This window comes from Octopus bimaculoides, chromosome Z (assembly GCF_046866305.1).
Source record: "Octopus bimaculoides isolate indiv1 chromosome Z, ASM4686630v1, whole genome shotgun sequence".
Classification (NCBI taxonomy): domain Eukaryota; kingdom Metazoa; phylum Mollusca; class Cephalopoda; order Octopoda; family Octopodidae; genus Octopus; species Octopus bimaculoides.
Genome location: NC_142944.1, coordinates 28495103 through 28511800, shown reverse-complemented (window position 1 = coordinate 28511800; position 16698 = coordinate 28495103). Strand labels below are relative to the sequence as shown.

General features: G+C 34.7%; 1 protein-coding gene across 1 annotated transcript in view; it reads left to right on the top strand.

Moving 5' to 3' along the window:
* Nucleotides 1–16248, top strand: part of LOC106876257 (histone lysine acetyltransferase CREBBP) — a 69517-nt gene extending 53269 nt beyond the window's left edge. The window contains exons 14-20 of the mRNA XM_089365321.1: nucleotides 4200–4347; nucleotides 4588–4728; nucleotides 5631–5910; nucleotides 6024–6227; nucleotides 11574–11744; nucleotides 11886–12167; nucleotides 12493–16248. Coding sequence (XP_089221447.1) covers nucleotides 4200–4347; nucleotides 4588–4728; nucleotides 5631–5910; nucleotides 6024–6227; nucleotides 11574–11744; nucleotides 11886–12167; nucleotides 12493–14238 — 2972 coding nt within the window. The 3' untranslated portion in view covers nucleotides 14239–16248. The remainder of the gene's footprint in view (nucleotides 1–4199; nucleotides 4348–4587; nucleotides 4729–5630; nucleotides 5911–6023; nucleotides 6228–11573; nucleotides 11745–11885; nucleotides 12168–12492) is intronic.
* The last annotated feature ends 450 nt before the right edge of the window (nucleotides 16249–16698 follow it).

Below are 16698 nucleotides of genomic sequence, written 5' to 3'. Positions count from 1 at the left end.
TGGAAACTTGGCAACATTGAATTGTTTGTTTTTTTTTTATAGTAAGCTTCCCTGCAGGTTTTAGATAAAACCAGGATTCTTGCTTGCCTTTGGTATTTTAGAACCATTGTCAATGTTAACTCCTACACCATGACTTCTTTAAGCTGTAAAACCACTTTTCTAGGATTCCAAATATGCTAAGATCATGTGATAGGTGGTTTTATAACTGTGTGTGTGTATGCACATGCACATGATTCTACATAAACTTTTATATTCTAAATAATTAATATCAATTCCCAAAGTAGTTTCAAACATTAAACAGCTTAGTTTATCATAGATTTTTCACAAATTTCGATCCAAACTGTGGTAAATTAATTTTCAAAAGACATGTTTATCTACTGAACAAGTGAAGTAGATGAACATTGTAGTGTAGAGGCAAGAAAAAAACACATCTGTAGGATGTAAACAAAATTATCTAAGCAATCCTAGCTACAGGAAACAAGGTGTTTTCATATTGTTACATTTTGTATAGATTTGTAAGTTACATTAAATCTATTCATTCATCTTCCATAGTATTATCATGCATCAGATTTATGGATTAGAATAACTTTACATAGATGACTGTTAGCTTTTAAATTGTTAAACAACTGAATTGGAACTTAATGTGGAAACTGTAGGTATTATGTGTTTATATGTTTGCAACAAAATGACTCAGAGGTTTAACACTCATTGATTAAATCTGATGTTATAGTATCAATGACAATTTCAGTCCTTAAAACATTTTGTCTTATGACAACAACTGTAGGAAATGGCACTTGTTGAAGGTTTCACAGAATGGTGTGGAACCTGAAACAAAATTAGGTTTGAAGCAAACTCATTAACGACATAGCCATTCCTCTGTATATGTGTGTTTCTGTGCTGGCTTGCATTGAGCTATTTGATGATATGGTCCAACAGGTCCAAAGTCCATTTCTGTTCCATTATCTCAGTTTTGGTATAGCTTTTACTGCTGAATTCCTTAACACTAACCACTTTATTGAGAGTACTGGGTGCTTTTTGTCATGACACCAGTATGAGCAAGCACCTTGCAATTGGCAATATTAATGAAACCTGTGACTTAAGAGAATAAGAGTGGGTTGGAGGTGATTTTAGGCAAGATGATGAAAAGAACAGACTTATTAATTTGGCAGAGTAGTACAGGAGAGAGTAACTGAGCAAACACTGTTGGGAAAGAAATTTGTATAATGGGTTAATGAGAGAGGTACAGAAAGGGGGTAAGTTGTATAAGGAAGGCTTCAGGATTATAATGATGAATATTAGCAGAAGGTGTGGTTGGACGGCTAAAGGAAAGGTGTACGAGTTTTCATGGTGAACTAGAGAGGGAATGATGAGTTAAGAAATTTGTTTCAGAACCACTTCGTTAGAGGTTGCTGGTTGGCTGGCATTCTATACTATAGCAACAGGTTGACCAATACTTGGTGAGGGAAATTGGTAGGCAGCAGCCTGCTATGTGTGTAGTCAATATAATCTTATTATTTTGCACATGTTATTAACCTTTTTGTCACTGTATTTGTAACCAAAATACATCCCTTATGTGTTTCAATTAAATTTTACAATAATCATGTATTTAGACTGGTTTCATAAAACTATTGTAACTTTTTTTTTACATATATCAACATAATATGATGATGACTAATGTGATTTTTGGAATACAATTTAACAAAAGGTTCTTAACTAAATCTGTTTCATAATTTTTGTCTGAAAGTGAATCTAAATACATGTAAATTAAACAAAATATTAAATTATTTAAATTCTGTTTATACATCAGCATAGAAAATAAGTTATTAGCTAATATTCAGTTAGTATGCACTAAATTTTAATATAGAAAAAATGTGCACTTAATGTACATTAGACAGGTGTACCATAAAGGTAAAACAGAACAAAAAACTGGAAGTTGTCTTTGAAGCATACTTGAAAATGAAATACATGCTATTAACTAAATGAAAGCTCACATTCCTGCATAGATACACAAAAGTACATATGATGATCCACAATACAAATTAATCAAAATTTGTCATCTTACAGGTAAATAGAAATAGAAAGTGAGGTAAATTTGAAAAAGAAATTTATAAACCAAATTCTCACACACACATACACACACACATTTTTTTCTCTCTGTCTGTCTCTCTTTCTATATATATATATATATATATATATATATATATATATATATATATATATATATATCTTTTAAAATGCTCAGGTTTCTACCTTTCTTCCAAGTATGTGAGAAACCTCAAGCTATCTTTTTTCCCCTCTTTGTTTACATTCTGCATAGCGATTTGTTTCTGCAGGAATCACTTCAAAGGAAAAAGTAAATAAAATAATCTAAAGGTTTCGTTTCTTTGGAAAGACTGTGGCTAGGTCTAATATCTTACTAAAATAACTAACAAAAACAGTTTTTAAATTCGTACTATTTTCAGGTACAAACTTCTTTTTTTTTTTTTTTTTTCTATTGGAACTGTTGTCAGAATTGTTTCACTTCTGGAAGTAGAAGTATCCAATTCATAAACACTCATGTTTTATGTTTGTATGTTTGCTTTATATATAGGCAGATTTTTCTGTCTTCTTTCAAAAATACTTAGAATTCAAACTCCCTGCTTGGTAACATGAAACTGATATCCAGTTTTTGTACATAGTGTAACATTTTAGAAAATCAAAGTGGGGAAAAAATCTCCAAAAACTCACAGCACTCAGATATGTTAAATAATGACAGGCAATGTAACTCAATTGTTTATGTAGTTAAATTACATGATTTCGTGAATGTGTTAATGAGATTAGTGCTGAAATTCTCATTTAAATATGACTAGGTTATTTTGGCTGTTTTCAGCCAGACAAGTTAAAGAAAATTTATTACATGTTATTGCATAAATATTTTTTCAACATTTCATTGCCTGTAATTAGTAGCATGCATTTTATAATGAGTAGGTTATATATCTATGAAGAGGTGCAGCAACATCAAAGGCAGGTTAACTAGCAAGTTAGTTTTTGTTTGTGACAGATGTTCAGGTGCAATAAAGACTGCAAACAAACAGGAAACAACTTCTATCTCATTCCAGGGTGAAAAACTAGAGGTAGTCGATAGCTTCCGCTATCTGGGCGACCAAGTTAGTAGTGGGGGTGGGTGCGCTGAAAGTGTAGCTGCTAGAATAAGAATAGCCTGGGCAAAGTTTAGAGAGCTCTTACCCCTGCTGGCGACAAAGGGACTCTCACTCAGAGTAAAAGGCAGACTGTATGACGCATGCGTACGAACAACCATGCTACATGGCAGTGAAACATGGGCTGTAACTGCTGAGGACATACGTAAGCTCGCAAGGAATGAAGCCAGTATGCTCCGTTGGATGTGTAATGTCAATGTGAATACCCGTCAGAGTGTAAGTATCTTGAGAGAAAAGCTGAACATTAGAAGCATCAGTTGTGGCGTGCAAGAGAGACGATTGCGCTGGTATGGACATGTGGTGAGAATGGAGGAGGATAGCTGCGTGAAAAAGTGCCACACCCTAACAGTTGAGGGAACCCGTGGAAGAGGTAGGCCCAGGAAGACCTGGGCTGAGGTGGTGAGGCAAGACCTTCGTACATTGGGCCTCACCGAGGCGATGACTACGGACCGAGACCTTTGGAAATGGGCTGTGCGTGAGAAGACCCGGCAAGCCAAGTAAGATCGTTGCCAATGCCCCTGGACTGGTTCTTGTGCGGTTGGCACATGAGATGCACCATTTTGAGCGTGGCCGTTGCCAGTACCGCCTGACTGGCTCCTGTAGGATTTTCGAGCGAGATCGTTGCCAGTGCCCCTGGACTGGCTTGTGCGGGTGGCACATAAAAGACACCATTTCGAGCGTGGCCGTTTTCGTGCGGGTGACACGTAAAAGCACCCACTACACTCTCTGAGTGGTTGGCGTTAGGAAGGGCATCCAGCTGTAGAAACTCTGCCAAATCAGACTGGAGCCTGGTGTTGCCATCCGGTTTCACCAGTCCTCAGTCAAATCGTCCAACCCATGCTAGCATGGAAAGCGGACGTTAAACGATGATGATGATGATGATGATGAAATACAATACTTAGAAGTTCTATTTACAAATTTTCGCTTTACTATATGTTGTCATCCCCCACCCCCTCTCTTGTTTGAATATCTCATCAAATTTTATTTTACCTTGTTATCCAGGTCTCCCGAATACAAAACTTGGAATATATCTAGAGAATCGTGTAAATAATTTCCTTAAAAATAAAGATGCTGGTGCTGGAGAAGTTACTATCAGAGTTTTGTCAAGTTCTGATAAAACAGTTGAGGTGAAACAAGGAATGAAAAGCAGGTAGGTAATAGTTTAATCTTCTGCATCAGTAATTTATTTTTTATTTTGTGTTTTAAACATTGTATAAATAATATAGAATTCAGATTACTCTCTCAAATGTAATGCTTATTCACCAATGATTATTTCATAGCTTCAAAATTTCCATATGATTGTTTATTCCTTGAAGGATACATGTGATAGGCCAGATATGGCAAGCTTAAATGCTAAAGGGTTAATTGAACTTCCTTTCATTTTTTATAGATTTGGAGATGAAATGCCAGATAGTTTTCCATACAGAGCAAAAGCAATGTTTGCTTTTGAAGAAATAGATAATGTAGATGTGTGTTTTTTTGGGATGCATGTACAAGAATATGGCTCAGATTGTAATCAGCCAAACACAAGGTATGAATTTTTTATATGTGTATGTGTTGGGTTGACATTTTTGTTATGATATTTCTAATTAAAAACTGCCTCAAATTCCAAAACAAATGTGAACTATTAATTTTCTATTAATATCACTATAAAATGAGTATTAAGTAACCTGAGATAAATAACAGAATTGCAAGGTAGGACTTTAGATAAAAATTGTGCACATTAGTCTATCATTTGAACATGAGTGAGATAAAATTAAGGCACTTGCCCAAGGTGCCATGCAGTGGGACTAAACCTGGAACCATGTGGTTGAGAAGCAAACTTCTTGCTACATAGCCATACTTGCACTTCATATTGTAGCACAATATACCCAAATTTCATCCAGGTACAGTTTTTCTATTCTTTTATTACATTTTACATAGCAATTAGTCATTATATGGAGCACTTAAAATTGGCATAGTCAAAAGGTTTTGAATCACAAAGAAGACTATGATGGTGATGGAGGAAACTCTCAATTTCTCAATAATTTGGAAGATAGATGAGCAAACATATTTCATGCTACAAGAATGCTAACTGTATATGTTGGATGTTTGCCCAGTAAAAGATGTATGTTGATATTTTGATTTAAAAATGATTAAGTAAAGCTAGATATTTTGGTGGTAAAAGTCTAATAAGTTCAATAATTTACATGCCCTCAGCTATTTCTTTTTTAAGTGCTGTCAATTTTGTGTTTCTTTTCAAGTTATGCACAGTAGTTCATTATCCTGTTTGTTTTTTAAAGCCCAAATTTATGCTAATTCTGTTGAAGCTTCTTGCCTAAAAAATTGGTAGATTTTGTAAATGTTTCGATATAACTCTTTTTTATTAAGTATTTGCAATATTTTGTATTATATTATGATATTATTAAAGAGAAAATTCTATTTTTACTACAGACGTGTGTATATATCATATTTGGATAGCGTTCACTTTTTCCAACCAAGATCTCTCAGGACGGCTGTTTATCATGAAATTCTAATTGCTTATTTGGAATATGTTAGGCGATTAGGATACACAATGGCTCACATTTGGGCTTGTCCCCCTAGTGAAGGAGATGATTACATTTTTCACTGCCATCCTCCGGAACAAAAGATCCCTAAACCAAAACGGCTTCAAGAGTGGTATAAAAAGATGTTGGATAAGGCTATAATAGAGCGTGTTGTGATTGATTATAAGGTAATTGCTTTGAATATCAGTCTTTTATTTATTTGATATTGTATTAATTTCTGCTTCAAAACAACTTTTATTGTTGAAAAAATTTTTCACATATTTTGTTATTTACATTTTAGGACATTTTAAAAGATGCAGTAGAAAACAACCTTACAAGTGCAACTGAGATGCCATATTTTGAAGGAGATTTTTGGCCTAATGTTCTGGAGGAGAGCATCAAAGAGCTGGACCAAGAAGAAGAAGAAAAACGTAAAAGAGAGGAAGCTGAAGCTGCTGCAGCTGAAGAAGCTGCTGAACAGGGTGATGGAGAAGAAGCCGGCCAAGTATGTTCAGTAAGAGCTTAGAGTTATTCAGTTATTTTCTTTCTTTCTCCTTTTTTGCATAATATTTGTATCATTGTAAGTAAATTTTTTGTGTGAAGTGAATTGTATGTTTTTATGCCTATCTTGTATTCAAAACTACAAAATGAACATTAACAAAAAACTCAGCAAGGTCTTAAGCTAGTTATCTAGGCTTATTCAAACATTTAGCTGGTGAAGTCAAATCTATATTGCCAAAGAAATAAAGAGTAACTGCAAAATCAACTTCACAGTTGATGGTCCACATACAATCCACCATAGAAACACCAGTGAAGAACATGGAAAAAGTATTTGTATGCAGCCTGGGAGACAAGTCAGGTATACCTGACAAGTTTATGGATGTGGAAAGACCAATATGGCATCTTTCCATGGATTTTGTCTACTGTTGGTTTATAAGGTCCGATATTCATCATCAAGAGCTTTCACAAAAGGGTCAGCAGATCCTTACTGATTTGGCTGGGACTGCTTTGATGCCTGAGCAACATTAACAAAAAGTCGAAGCTTCTTACTAGCCACGTGGAATAATTTGTAGTGACTTGTGCCAGAGAGATAGTGAAATATCAAGTCTCAGGCTGATGTCAAGATTAGAACGAAAAGAAAAAGCAAAAGAAGTTGTAGATGCTATATTATATGTACCTAAGGCGCTAACTTCTCATGGGTTTAGTGCTTTGTAACATTGGTGTTGCACATAAACAAAAGTCTAACAGCTTCATGCTTCAACGTTATGTCATGGAATAAATTACCTTATTTGGAAACAAGTGAATTAGTTTCAACAAAGCCACTCAACTGTAGAGTGCTGCTTCATTGTACATACTTGTAAGGGAAAAGTAGCTTTAGAAATGAGTAAATTGAGATTTTTTACATTGTATGTGTGCCTATATGATGTTACTTTTTTAGAAATTAAGCAATCTTTAACAAAAAAAAGTACACAGCCTTTGCTAGTATGTAGGCTCTAAATAGTAAAACTCAAGGATCACCAAATTAGTGTCACTAGTATTTATTTTTAATCTCTTGTACATTGTCCAAATTTCAGAAACATTCATCTATATATATTCTGAATATACAAAATTATCATGTAACAAAAGCAACTATTGTGAATGGGCCATTCATACATAAGTATAAACATGATTCAGCAAATATTAACATTTGAATTGTAAAATGAAACACTATCAGAGGTCCTCTAAGTATTTAAGTCTGTGAACAATTTTGTATGTATGGTCACCACTTCATTATATTCATACAGAGGTGATGAAAAAGAGAGCAAACTATATCATGTCCCAGCAGTATAATCTGCATATTCTATGATTGCCTTTGCATGCAACTCAAACTTTTGATTTGCCACACACACACACTCTAAATTAAAATCTTTCAGCAAGTGTACATGTGTATAAAATAGTTTCTTAAAATCATCAGTGATAGAGCCAATATTTGTTTGCATAACTAATCTATATTTAATTTATATACAGCATTAACCCTTGCACACTGTGAATCCAGGTGAACTCACCTAAATCAAAACGCTCATGAAGTTCTGAATTTTCTAATCTAAGGGAGAAAACTTAAATCCCTTTATCATTTATTTACATTTTATGTTTGCTGTTAAAATTTGATGCACATGCTGCAGGACGTTTGCTGTTTTTGGAGTTTTGTTTTCAGCAGAGTGTTCTTGTATTCTTGGGTATGTTGTTTCTGAAGAGTAAGTGTTATTTCTAAAGAGAGTAACTCAGTTTGCCTGTAAATTTCATAATCTACTAATATATAATATTTTTTAATGAAAATGTACAAAAAAGTGACGGAAGTTTTTTCTCTGTTTATACATTTAATTTATTACTAATACCTTTTTCTTTTCTTTTCTTTTTTTTTTTTTTATAAGAATAGGACAACATTATTTTTAGTAATTATACTTTCAGAACAGTTTCCTCCACCAATAATTAAGTCGCCTCATTAACTGAAACTATCTATTATACTGGTGCATCTATCTAACAAAAATGATCATGAGAACAGGCTGGAGAAAGTTCAGAGAGCTTTTACTGGCATCAAAAGTTTTCTCTTTCAGGGTGAAAGATAATTTGTATGATGCTTTGGAACAGTGGTTCTCAACTTTTTTCACCTTCAGGCCCACTTTTTATATTCAAAAAGAAACCCCAAGCCCACTGACCTCTTAACCAGTTATCCGACCTTCCTCCAGAATATAAACCCCATAAAGTAGTAATTGTTTCCACATGCCAGCTTCATGTACAGGTACAATCACAATCGTTAATTAAATACTACATCAGTGTTATATCTTCTTGTTTATGGAACCTGCAAGCAAAAAACCCCATCTAAGAATGGAAGAAAAGTACATTTACATTTTTATTTTATAAGAAATGAAGAAGCAATTTAATGGTTACATTGTGGTTGGTGTTTTTCAATTAGGTTATCAATTTGAATTTCAAATGATTGGTTCAACTTGAGATGCAAATCTCCTCTTTTCACAATTCGAAGGAAGAACATTCTGTTATTGTGGGTTTTCTTTGGTTTTTTTTTTTGTTCTTGTGTGTGTGAGAGAGAGAGAGAGAGAGAAAATGTCGCTCACTGCAGAAAATCCAGCTTCAACTAACCAGGATGTTGGAAAGCGGAGGAGGAATGGGATTGTGTTGTAAATGCTGTCTTTGCATGCAGCCAGCCATGAAGACCTTCTCTCTTCAACTTTGTCATTAAGGTTGCATTCTCTTTAAGATCAAGAAGATCGGCTGCAAGTTTGAGATTAAGATCTTGATCACTAATGACATCATGATGATGAAGGTAAAAATGCCACTTCGGTGACTTCAAGTCGAGTATATCCTGGAAGTGTCTTCTCGTTCCATTTGCAAGCTCTTCAAATGGCTGATGCAGCTGATGATTACAGCTTTTGATGGTTCTGTTTTAACAAGATGACTGAAAAAAGCAAATTAACTCCTTTGAAGCTGAATTACCGATAAACCAAGCTTGTTTATGAATGACCATATCTTCTCGGTACAGTCCACTATTATAGCACTGCATCCTTGAATCAATTTATTTAAAGGCGTTGACCTGCGAGAAAATGTTGGCAAGGTAGAAAATTCTTGCCTTTGTGTCGAGATCATTCACAACTTCAAGCAGGAAGTTTGCCTTTTCCTTTTGCTTCTGCTGGCTTGCTTGAAGTTGCATGTTCTCAAGGAAAAGCAGAAGTGTATTGCACATTTGTGCATGGCATGAGAGACAATCGCCTTTTGATAGCCATCGAACTTTGGTATGTAATAGAAGCTTTTGGTACTCCTCATTTTCGCAGAGTTGTGAAAATATCCTTTTGTTAAGAGCTTTGGCTTTGACAAAATTGACAGACGAAATCGCCTATTGGAGGGCACTGTCCATTTCACTATTAACTGATTTAGCAGCAAGGTGTTGTTGATGGATGATGCAATAGGTTGACAAAATGTGGGGAGCGATTTCTTTCAGTTTCACTATAAATCCATTGTGTCTACCTATCATTGCACCATCCGTAGCAATTTGCAGCAGATTCAATAATGGGATTTTTTTTTTTCTTCAAAATAAGATTTGATGACTTCAAATATAGTCTCACTCTTTGTATCAGTTAATGCTTTCATCAAGAGCATTTCTTCTCCTATAGTCAGCTCTTCAATAAAGTGAACATCTAGAAAATTTCCAAGGTCCTCTCAAAATTTTCTCAGACACCCTCAAAATTTTCCAAGGCCCACTAATGGGCCTCAGGCCTAATGTTGAGAACCACTGCTTTAGAATACAGAAGATTTGCAAAGACTAGAAAGAATAGTTTTGTGCATGAACAATAAACTTCAAATATGTTGAGAGAAACATTAGGAATTAAAGGAATCAGATGAGGCTGCACCAGTGTGGATGAGGACAGTTGCATAAACCAGTGCTGATCACTTAAGGAGGTGTTTGAAAGAGCCAGGAAGACATTGGCTGTAGTAGTAGACTGCTCTTGGGGCTTTCAAAGAGGAGATAACAAAAGATCAGGATGACTGGAGAAATGCAGTACTTAAGAAGACCCACCCGTCTTGGTGAAGATAAGATTCTAGAAATACAGTGTGTGTCCTTTCATTTCAGTCTCTGAATATATACTCAGTATAAATATTGGTATGTTTGGTGATAACGCATCCTTCCCTTACTCCTCTTTTGATCTCTGTTGGTTCAGAAAATTCACAGTCTATCTTGATGGCTGCCTTTTGGTTTCAGTTAACACAGATGATGCTGATCTACCTTGACAGAATATGGCATCTCTTGCACCTCTGTTGGTCCCAAATCCACCTCGCTCCTCACTGACTGCTGCACTCACTCTTTTAATCTTCCTAGTATGACTAAGAAATATTTTTAAGAGCATGAGACACGAGATAAGTAGTTCTATGTGTGTGGGTATGCACACACATCCATGTACATACACATATATATATATATATATATATATATATATATATATATATATATAATGGCAGGTTCTTCGTGTCCTCAAGTGGCTATGTAAACATCCCTGGTACTGTAGGGCTTTACTTAAAGCGAGAGTCAGTCTGCATAATCTGATCCCACTCTTAAGACTTAGAGGTCTGATTATAGTAGTTCAACAGTCTAAAATGGCTGCAATGATTTGCTTTATAGGGCTGGAGTTGCTGGAAAGGTGTCAAAGAGGGCACTGGACATCAGTGTGATGTGATCTGGGAACTTTGTTTCACAAGATCCCTGCTCGGCTGTTAGTCTGGGGTTGTGAAAAGTACACATCATGGATATTTCAACAAACTGGGCTTCTCTCCAGCCTGAGAAAAGTGTTGGCCTCCTTTCTGGGGATACATTTAATGGGACCCTCTTTCAGTACACAAGTTAGTTAACTAAGTCACCAACTATGAGAACATGGCTTATGTCCACATATACAACATATTAGGTGGGAGGATTCCAAAAGACCTGTTGTTAATCTACAAGAAAGATTAAAAATTTCTTTACACAGTCTTTAGAAGGTGGGAGGAGGTTGCTAGTGATCACTCTCTCTGGAACATGCACTAAGTAGGAATTTGATATACGAGGAAAGCCTGAAACCTGCTAATGAAGGCAAGCCAATTTGACTAAAGAGATTGACAGGCACTGCTTTCAAATGCTGTCTCTAGTTACAATCCATGGTCTTGAGAGATTTACGAATGTCTCCATCAAGTGAGCATGTGTAAATGTCTGCATATATTTAGACATATTCACTCACTTGCACTCTTATATCTCATTTATATGCCCCAAAGTAGTTAACTTGCCACTCTCATCTTTACAGATTTCCATTAATTGTTAAAATGTTTGTAGTCATCGTTTCAGAATGGCCAGGGCAAAAAGAAGGGCCAGAAAAGTGGTCGCAATAAAAAAGCCAATAAAAATAAAAGCAACCAACGGAAAAATAATAAGAAAACAAATCTTCCTCATGGTGGAAATGATCTCTCAGCAAAGTTATATTCCACTATGGAAAAACACAAAGAAGTATGTAATCACGTTTATTTCATTATAAAACATAATTGACATATCTGAATTTCATCTTATTTTCATAACTTAGAAAATTAATTCAATTTTTTTCTTTTTGTAATTTCTATGTGTTAATTTAATTTATATATTGAATTTCAGGTCTTTTTTGTCATCCGTCTTCACTCAGTGCAGTCAGCAGGGAGCTTACCCCATATTGAAGACCCAGATCCCTTAATTTCTTGTGATTTAATGGATGGTCGGGATGCATTTCTCACTATTGCTAGGGAAAAACATTATGAATTTTCTTCTTTACGAAGAGCCAAATATTCATCAATGGCTTTACTTTATGAACTGCATAATCAGGGAAGAGACAGCTTTGCCTATAATTGTAATCACTGCAAGTCTCTTGTTGAAACACGGTACCATTGTTCACAGTGTGATGTAAGTAGAATTTTTTTTGAAAATATGCTATTACTTGGAAATGAAAATATAGTATCTGGTTTAGTAGTCCTGGTGTACTCAAACTATCTTGTACTCTGTCTATAGGTTTATTAAAAATATGTATCAGTAATAGACCAAAAGTAATTGTATTAGGAATATTAGTATTATACAAACAGCTCTATATTTTTATACCTCAATTAGTTTTTACTGGAACCCTGTTTAGCTTTGATATTGTTAACAGTTAAAAATTACAAAATCGAGATTTAGATTGATTTATATTTGTACATAAATGATTATAAAATTTTTTTCTTTTTTAATTTTGCAGGATTTTGATCTTTGTGTTCCTTGTTATGAAAAAGAAGGTCATCCTCATAAAATGGATAAACTTGGATTTGACCTTGATGATGGAGCTACTTCAGCAGAAAAGCAAGAAAATCCTCAGGAATGTCGACGGCAGTCTGTTCAAAGATGTATTCAGTCTATTATTCATGCATATCAGTGTAGAGATGCTAATTGTAGACTGGCAAATTGTCAGAGAATGAAACGTGTTGTAGCACACACAAAAATATGTAAACGGAAAACTACTGGTGGTTGTCCCATTTGCAAACAGTTGCTAGCACTTTGCTGCTACCATGCAAAACATTGTACAGAAAATAAATGCCCGGCTCCATTCTGTTTCCAAATTAAACATAAATTAACGCAGCAGCAATTACAACAAAGACTGCAACAAGCACGAATGATTAGGCGGCGCATGGAAACTATGTCTCAACGGAACTCTAATAATAGTAATGTTCAGCCTATGCCTCAGCAGCCACAAATACCTCCTTTTGGGGGGAAACCTCAGGGGCCACCCCCAGGTGCTATGCAAGCTGCTCGTCAGGCTCAAGAAGCTGCACAGCGACAAGCTGTTTCTTTAGGTAAGCCATCAGGACCTATTAATAATTTACCACCACAGGCGAAAATGCAGGCTATGCAACCAAAACCAATGAACCCCATGCCACAATCTGTACAGGGTGCCATGGTGCAACCATGGCAAAATTATTCAAGTCAACAAGGTCCTCCACCACAACCACCACCACAACCACGTCAAATGCCACCTCAGAGAATGCCAATGCAACAGCCACAACAACTTGGTGCTCCTATAAACCCTGGTATGAATCAAATTCAATCAAAAGCTTCTATGCAGCAGTTAATGCAAGTATTGAAAACCCCGCAATCACCACAACAACAAACTCAGATTTTAAATATTTTAAAATCAAATCCAAGTTTAATGGCAATTTTTCTTAAAAATAAAGATCAACAACAGCAGCAACAGCAACAACAGCAACAACAACAGCAACAGCAGCAGCAGCAACAGCAGCAGCAACAGCAACAGCAGATGCCTAATATGCAAAGTCTCCAACAACCAGGAGGGCAACAACTTCCATCACAGCAGCAACAATTATGGTATTCTAAAATGAGTCCAGTTATACCTAGACAACAACAGATTACTCCATTTCAACAGCCACAACCACAGCCCCAATTTACACAACGAACAAGAATGAATTTTCCTCAGCAAGGAGTTCAAGGAGATGGTTCCCAGCATATGGCTCAGTTCCAACAGCAACAAATGATGCAACAGGTTCAACAGCATCAACAACAAATAAAACAGCATCTCTCTGGTGGACAACCTGTTAGTCCACAACAGATGCTTGCTCATCAGACTGCTCCTTCTCCACAACAAATTATGCAACAAGTTCGTTCACCTCCAACTTCCACATTACCACAAACTGTCCGTTCACCACAACCTACTCAATCTCCACGGCAGCAACCCATTCCTTCACCTAGACAGTCTCAACAATCACATCATATACCTCCTACTACTCATTCACCACATTCGGTTGTGGCTGGACAAGCCACTACACCAGATCCTAATCAAATTCATTCAGATCAGGTCATGCTTCCACAATTACAAACTCATGGTAATGTTTCACAGTTAAAAAGCCCTAGTTCTTCAGATTTATCACATGGACAAGACTCTGAAGTTGCTTCAATAAATCCAGACTCTTTAAAATTGGTTGAAAAGGTGTAGTGAAGACTGAAAACAAAGTAAAGGGGGCAAACCAAGTGATCTGTATAAAACCCATTATAGAGAATGGTCATTGACGTTATATTTTGTCTGTTTTTTCCAGAACAAAAGTGAAAATTTTTCAGAGGAAGAGATGTTTATTTTATACATAAAAATTGTAGGTAGCAATTGAATTAACTTCTATCACATTACCAATGGACAAGAATTTATCTAATTATAAACTGTACACAATAATTTGTATAGGTAGTTCATGGAAAGTCTGTCATCCTTTGCATTGCAAATGTGCCTAGTTCTTCCTCTGGTAGATAGTTGAACCAATATCCTTTGTTTAGGTGTTACTGTTTTAGGATTCAACATTCATTTCAAGAAAAGGTTAATCAAATCAGTGTGCATAAACCTAATGACCTATATTGTTATTTCCACAGAACATTTTTATTCGAATTCAATTCACAGAATGAATTGTTGTATGGACACACATTTTTAACTTAATGATATACTAATATCTTTATAAATGTGTGCACCTTTCCTATTTCAAAGGCTTATGTTCAAGTGAGTTCTATGTGAGATAGGTGTGAACTGACGACAGAACAAGATTGCTTGATGCCCTGTTTCTAAGTTGATTCACTGTGCTTCAACATTATTGTTGCAGTTAACATATCAATGAAAAGCTACCTTTTGAGAAGTGATCACCATTGCTCATTTGTAAAATAGATATGCTCATTAAACCCACCTCAATTTTAAAATATTAGAAAAGGCATAAGACTAATCATTATCCTTTGTGCTGGTAAAATTTCTATCAGTTTGAACAATTATTGAATCCATTTTTAATTGCATTTATGTGTTATTTTACAGACTTACATAATTGTCCATACTAGACAAATAACATACATTACCAAAACCGAAAAAAAAAACCTGAAAATTAAAAAAAGAAAATTATATTAATTTTTTTTCCTTCCCCTTAGAAAGCTCACATTGTAGTCAAGTCCAGTCAAATACAGACTTGATAAGCTTGACTGCTGCACTTTTATCCATTCTAGAGGATTAAGCTATCATGGCATAGCTGCCATGCTTTCTGTAACAGCAATTTTGTTGAAGTCTTTATAAATTAAATAACTGATACTGTTATTGTTCATGTAGATGTGTCCTTGAATGTTTTGTGCTGTTTTGCCAGAAAGTATTAGAAAAGCAAGTTTTTCTTGCATTCTAAACTCTGAAAATTTATTGAATCTTATTTCAGAGTCCTCATTCAAAACTCTATTTGTAAGATAATTGTTGATAACTTTTAAAATACGCTCCTGTTGTACTATAGACATTTCACACAAAAAAAAAAAAAAAATGGCTTTCGGAAAACAGTTTGATAAAATATTTGCAAATCACAATTGTGTTTGTATAACTATGTGCACTATGATTTCATTTATATGAAACCTAAGCATCATGCAATTTGAAGTGAGCATTTATTTTAGTATGTGAAAAAAAAAATGGGAAAAGAAAAAGAAAATTCTGTGGACACTGCCAAACGAATTCCATGAAGCAAGAATTAGTGTCTTTTCAATGAGGGTAAGATTCCATTTTAAAGATTAAGAGTTATTGATTTTATAAGATTATGGAAGAATTATTCAAGTGTAAAATATTCGCGCACACATACACATACAGAAGAGGAAAAGCTGATTTGATAAAAAAAAAATTGCTTTACTATTAAAGAAGGAAGTCAGATTAAACTATTTGTTGATAAATAGTTTGAAATGTCATTCTGATTGTCAACAATCCTTATTTATTGTCCCATATTTATTTTAAGTATTTGTACCAGCTTAATAAGCATTAGTCTTTGGAATTTTTCAGTGATTTTCTTTATCAGCTTTTAGCAATTTTTAATTCTTTTATTTTGTCCAGATCTACTCTGTAATAATAATTTTTATGTAACCACACTATATGCAAGGTATTTAAGATATAAGTGCTAAAAACCTAACTGAAGAACCTCTATGAGTGGGAGCTGGAGAGAGAGAGAGAGAGAGAGAAAGAAAAATTGTGAATGTGTCTGATATCTAAGAGGCTTTGTGGTTTATTAAATGTTGCACTCTTTCAAATATCTAGTTGTGTGTGTGTATGTGTGTGTGTGTATATATATATATGTGTGTGTGTATATATATATATATATATATATATATATATATATATGTATATATATATAAATAATCTTTTAATTAAAATTTATTAGAATACTTTATTCAGATTTCTCTTTTTAAATAATTCTGCTCTTAGCACAGGCATCTATTTGTAACTGAATATTTCTAACTAACCTTAAATTACAAATTTTTAAACATCTATTTTAGGAAATTGTTATCTAAAACATTTATTTACTTGAATTTTTATGTTGCTTGACAGTTTTTTCTAGAAATTTTTAATAGCCCAAATCTGGATTATAAATTGTTAAGCATAGGATAAGAAATTTTTATATTCTGGACT